At 40.2% G+C, this 6,248-nt stretch overlaps 1 protein-coding gene across 1 annotated transcript; it reads right to left on the reverse strand.

Moving 5' to 3' along the window:
- Positions 1–1,352: 1,352 nt before the first annotated feature.
- Positions 1,353–5,514, reverse strand: prlhr2a (prolactin releasing hormone receptor 2a; the record flags this gene model as incomplete). Its single annotated transcript, XM_080432724.1, has 3 exons — positions 5,454–5,514; positions 3,400–3,874; positions 1,353–1,989 (listed from the first exon to the last, which is right to left on the reverse strand). The coding sequence occupies exons 2-3, from the start codon at positions 3,849–3,851 to the stop codon at positions 1,353–1,355; spliced, it is 1,089 nt and encodes a 362-aa protein (XP_080288850.1). The 5' UTR covers positions 3,852–3,874; positions 5,454–5,514.
- Positions 5,515–6,248: the final 734 nt, after the last annotated feature.

Consider the following 6,248-nt stretch of genomic DNA (forward strand, 5'->3'; position numbering starts at 1 on the left):
GAGAGAGTAAACAGTGGGTTTAAGATGTGTTAACTGAATTTTGAACTGGGGAACATAGGACCCTTATAGGACCCCCTGTGTTAACTGTTAATGGGATGTTTATGTTGAGCAAGACATTTCGGAATGTACTGTTAATAATATACATTTTGTTTTAATAGTTTTACAGGTTGCTGGCTTTCACTTACATGTTGCAATATACCTAGTAGAAATATATAGTATATATTCGGCACTTGAATGTTTACTGTCTGTAACAAACAATTCATGCCAGCACTTGGTAATTATGGTAAATGTTACAACCTTCAGTTGAATCAGTTGTATTAATGCTGATGGAATATGTCACATAGAAATATGTACTCTGGAATTGCTATGGGAAAAGTTTATTTTGTAGTTTTGTATGAGAAGATTATTTAGAAGCAAAAGAACAAATTGATAATACAGGATGTCTAATAAAACAGACCACAACTAATGTATCTTGTCTCTGTTCTAAACAGACACAATTACTTGTTACTGGCATGTCAAGCCTGTTATATGCAACACAACAACCAGAAAATAACGTATGATATACTCCAATAAATATACATTTGTATTTGAAAGATCTTACTTTAACCACAGGATAGTGAAATGTGCAGCCACTTAAATATTAAAAAATTAAAAAAAGAAATTGCAGAATTTGTTTTCTAACTGCAACAACAAAGACTGATCTCAACAGTGATTTATGGAATGATTTCATTTAAGCTGAATTTCCAAACTGAAATAGCATAACATTAAACATATTAAAATCACACTAGGTTAATCCATTCTTAGAAGAAGCCATTCTTAAATAACATCTTCAAATGGGTTGTTCTTCATTAAAGTTCACTGTACTGAAATTGCATTGAAGTGGGGATAGATAGATACTTAATATTCCAACAGATGGTAAGGAACTGCCTTGCTGAGCATTGTTTTCATGCTACCATAGCACATTGTCATGAGAACAGATGCCCTGGTTGCTCTGCTGATACTGACAATAAACCACTCCGACCTATGTAGTTACTTCTTACTCAATCACTGGATTTTCTCTCTTTCAGCAGTTATACTGTATACAGTAAACAGATGAAAACTTATTAAGTAAACAGATGGCAGGGATGAGAGGCCATTTCTGAATACTCTGTTGCCATGGTAGCATATTGCACAGTACACAGTCACAGTGCTTTTAATGTGCTTTCAATGTCACAAGTTGAAGGGTGGCTCTTGTGTTTTTTCATGCAACTGTGCACTACACTTTTCCCTGGAGCCAAAATGCAAAAATAATAATAAGATAATAATAATAAACATTCAAGAGACTTTAAATATGACTGACCCAGTAAAGAGCTTCACAACAGCACACTGGCTGTAGCGCAGTTGTTGGCCGGGATGCCGATGCGATGGTGGCATTTGAACATTTTACGAAGCTCTGCTCGGAAGCGGTCATGCAGCCAGGCATAGAGGAAGGGATTACAGCAGGAAGAGCTCATTGCACACAGGTGACAGAGCAGCTGAATGAGCAGGAAGTAGTGCTTGTCAATTAGATCAATGTCAATGTCCCGCAGCACATTAAACACACTAATGGGCATCCAGCAGAAACCAAAGGCTGCCACCACTAGGCTTACCAAACGGAACGTCTTGCGTTTGCGAGTGCGCTGAGCCTCTGCTTGACTCTGGGTGCGATGGCCGGGGACAACACAGTTCCGAAGCTTGACTGAGATGCACAGGTACGAAGTGCAGAGGGCAGAAAGAGGTAGGACATAGGTGATGAAGAGTGTGCTGTATGCATAAGCCAGTCTCTCCCTTTCCTGACCCATCCAGAACTCTTCACAGATGGTGAAGCCCTCATTCTTGAACTCCACATGGTAGGTGTGGGCTACAGCCGGAGCCACCAGCCCACAGGACAGCAGCCAGATACCAGACAGAAGATAGGTACATGCCATGACTGAGATGCGCTTTTTCAGAGGGTGCACCGTGGCATAATATCTGATCAGAGGGGGGAAAGTTTAATTATTACATTTATCTAATAAACAACCCGAAAACGACTTGCCCGGTGTTACCAGGGTTATTGCAAAGTAATGCATTGTCAGCATGTTCAGGTTTTGGTACCCAGCAGATAGACTCACTGAATGTTTTACTTGTTCTCGTTGGTAATTACAGTATGTGCAATTTTCCCAGACAATACAGTAAAGTCACATTTAGATGAATAAAAAGGTATCTTCAGAGTACCTCTAGACCTTGAATATAATAATTTCATTCAGTGACTTTCATTAAAACCACCCACGGCATGAATTGCAAAGGCATCCTTAGCAGGCAGGCTTTGATACAACTCAAGTGAGATTAAAATGAAGAAATATTTAATTACAGTATGTAAGAACAAGAACATTCTTTGCAGGCATTCCACCGTCATAATTTAAGAAATAATTCATTACAGTATGTTCCGCTCCAAGAACATTCTTTGAAAACTAAGTAGGCAGTACACGCCATGATTTTTATTTTTATCACTCTGTTTCTCTGCCTGTCTCTCTCTTGTCTGTCTCTCCCCCTCCAGCCACACCCACATTGCATTCCACCTGCACCACAGCCTATCCTGTGTTAATTATCCATTGTTCACCTGTGTCCCGTGTATACTGTCCTCCCCTGTTTTCCCTTTTGTTACTTTCTGTACCCTAGTCTTCTATTGTCTAGTTTCTCCTCAGATTCTGTCCTGCCTGTTTCTGTGTGTTTGATCTTGTACTAGTCCTTTTTTTTTTTGCCTGCTCCTTTGGACTATTTTGGATTATGCACAGTACACAGTCACAGTGCTTTTAATGTGCTTTCAATGTCACAAGTTGAAGGGTGGCTCTTTGTGTTTTTTCCCTTTTTTTTTTGCCTGCTCCTTTGGACTATTTGCCTTTTTATGGACTGCCTCTGTTTGACCCCTGCCTGCTTCACCACTGTTTGTAAGCCTTGTCCCTCCAGTTGGTTATTAAACTGATTGCACTGTGTTATGCCTCTGGTTGTCCTGCATTTGGACACACGAATCACAATAATCATATCGCAGAGATTTTATTTTATCGTGAAATTGTACATCATACACTGGACCTGAGATGGCTTTGTACTAGGACTGCTTTTTTGCGTCTACACCAAATCTCTTTGCCAAAAATAGTAGATCTACAAGCTCACAATGCGTCGCAACGTGAGCTTGTAGATCTACTATTTTTGGCTAATGTTTAACCCCCGGAATATGGATGCTGGTGTGCAAGTGGTTAACAAAAGGGGCATTTAAATGTTTTAAGCATATTTTGATTATTATATATTTAATATCATTAATCGCAATTATTTTGGCCACAGTAATCGTGACATCGTAATTTTCATATCGTCCCATCTGTACTCACATGTAACACCACAGCTTACCTGTCTATACCAATGGCGGTGAGAGTGAAGACAGACACATATACTGTCACCGGTTGGATGAGATATACCAGGTAGCACATGAAACGCCCAAACACCCAGCCTTGTGGGTTGAAGGCGTAGGCCAGCGTGAATGGGACACAGGTGACACACATCAGCATGTCGGAGAATGCCAAGTTGCCAATGAAAAAGTTGATGACGTTGTGCATCTTGCGGGTACGGCAAATGACATAGAGGAGCAGGTAGTTGCCAATGACGCCCACCAGAACCACCAGGGAATAGCAGGGGATGATCAGAAGTTTGAACGATTGCAGTAGCTCCACCCCGACAAATTGTGGACTGCGCTTGGAGGAGCCATTCTGCAGTGGTACCTCAAAGACCTCACCAGTGCTGTTTCGTTCAACGCCACCTGTCCACAAGGGGTTAAGCTCTGCAGCCCAGCCACTGCCCTCCATGCCTGCAGACCGATGTCAGGGTGCTGGAACAGGACAAAAACAGATGATTCCTTGGTTAAAATAATGTCGGCACAGTAATTGATGCCATATTTTGCAGTGCTCTAAATTGCACAATGCCCAGGTCCTTGCAAATGCTGCCAATTAATTCCTGGACATACATAGAGCCTTCGTCCTACTCGACCCATTCAAAATTCCCCGCCCCAGCTCGTAAGAGTATGTGCAATGATAAATTTCCCCCTCCCCTCCCGGCTACCCTCCGTCAACTGGCCAAATAAAAATGACAGCTGTTCCAATTCCAAACATGCAAGTTTACATGACCTGTTTTAATTACTACTAAATTATATTGCTTTTTATGTCCAATGTATTTGTATATTAGGTTCATAAAGTGAATATAAAATAGATAGAATAATAGAAATTAAATAATAAATGTTACACTAAATAATAATTTATGACTAATATCATGGGCTATTTGAGTGAGTATACTCCTGGTGAGAGTGCGGGTATGCAAGGTGGCCCCCTGGAGTGAGTATGGGAACTTACTGGAATACTGGCCCTCTCCATCATCAAAATTGTCCACCCCTATATAGATGCTTGGCCAAGCCAGATGCACCGCGGTGGATTCAAACCCCTAGAAGTCTATAGACTCTGCAGTGGTGGGCAGGTACTTCACCCCTGCACCACCCATTTTTTTCACAAAATATACAAAAAAACAATATAATCTTAAATAAAGTGCAATATAATGAACAAAAAACAAAAAACAAACATCATAATGCAGACACATAAGGGCTACACAAAGAAGGTGCAGTCCTTATGTAATGCATCCTCAAGTTGTACCCTAAATGTCTCTGTAGAGACCCAATTGATCAACTTGACCTGAGTTGTCTCTGTAAGCTTGGTGTGGTCTTGGTACTGGACGGTAATAGATTGTAGCCTACATGATACTTGTGCCTATAAATAGAAATTGTTCATTGTGCTGATAACAATAATAATCATAATCATAATAATAAGTAGGTAACTCTAAAGGTAGGTGTTACTGCTTTGAAATGGTTGCTCATTCTTGTGCAATTATTCTAGCACGGCAATATCAGAGGTAAAAACATGCAATGAATGAATTAATTATTGAATTAATCAATCACTCAATCATAACAATGTATTACTCTCAATGAATAGGCTATACGCTCTAAATTAATAACTGTAGGTCTAGTAGCCCACTAATTAATTTGATCATTTAAGAACCATACGTTTCGCTTATAGCCTACATCATCATAGCCTATAAGATTTTTTCCCCCTACAACTATCTGTGTAGGCTACTCAGTTAAAAACAAAACATAATAATAATAATAATAATAAACTTTATTTGTATAGCACCTTTCATGACATGAAATGCAGCTCAAAGTGCTTTACTGAGCAAGAATACAATTACAGTTACAACCAATTTCACAATAAAGCTAAAAATGTAAAAATTAAAATAAAAGCAAAAGCATAAAACAACATAAAAATAGGCAATACAGTGAGGACTTAAGATATAACATATAACAATTGATCCTGGGAGGCTGTATACAGAAAACAAGCAGTTGCCTACATCAAGAATGTAAAACCTACCGTAACAGTTCAGAATATTGCCGATAACGGTCACTTCTCCCTGCCTCCAGACAGAGTCAGACTCCTTCTAGACTCCTTCCAACTGCCGGTGCACTGTACAGCATGGACTGTGAGTGAGCGCTGAGCGCAGCTGCATATTGATTGCCAATGCCTCCTCACTCTGACTGGTCAGATGTTGATGCGCACGGTAACGTACCTCATGCTCTCTGTCGCAGAAATGAACGGGTAGGCCTACCTGTGTTATTTAACGTGTAAACGTTTTTCTTTTTGTTTGATACACAATGAACAAATGCATGTCGTGTCACACGGTCCAACTTCCAAGTACTAGCTTACCCTACGAAGTCCATGAACAGTAGCCTCCCCGGCTTCTTTCTTACTGTTTGATGTGCTCGTTGCACCTCTCTACAAGACCAGGCTGCAGCTCAGATGGTTATGGTTGGCCTGTGATGATTGTAACCCCATTGCTTTTCAAATTGTAGTAGACTACTAGTGGCAGGTAGGCTAAAGTTGTGAGTAATGAGTAGGATTTAATTTAGCGTACCCTGGGCCCATGTGAAATCTTACTCTGTTTTCATTCTCTGTGTAGGTCGTGACATCATGTACTGCAGCCTATTGATATTCCTGTTCAGGTGGTTGAGAAAGCTTTGGTGATAGTGTAGCAGCCTATGGTGATAGTGTTTTAAATACAGTCTGTGTGAGAGATAGTTAAATAGGAAGATCATGCACATTTGTACAAGCAATGCATTTGTCAGGTGTCTCAATGAAGTCAAGACAACAAAAACTTAGATTGTGATG

The sequence above is a fragment of the Gymnoscopelus braueri genome (genome assembly GCF_963280865.1).
Source record: "Gymnoscopelus braueri genome assembly, chromosome: 7".
Lineage (NCBI taxonomy): Eukaryota > Metazoa > Chordata > Actinopteri > Myctophiformes > Myctophidae > Gymnoscopelus > Gymnoscopelus braueri.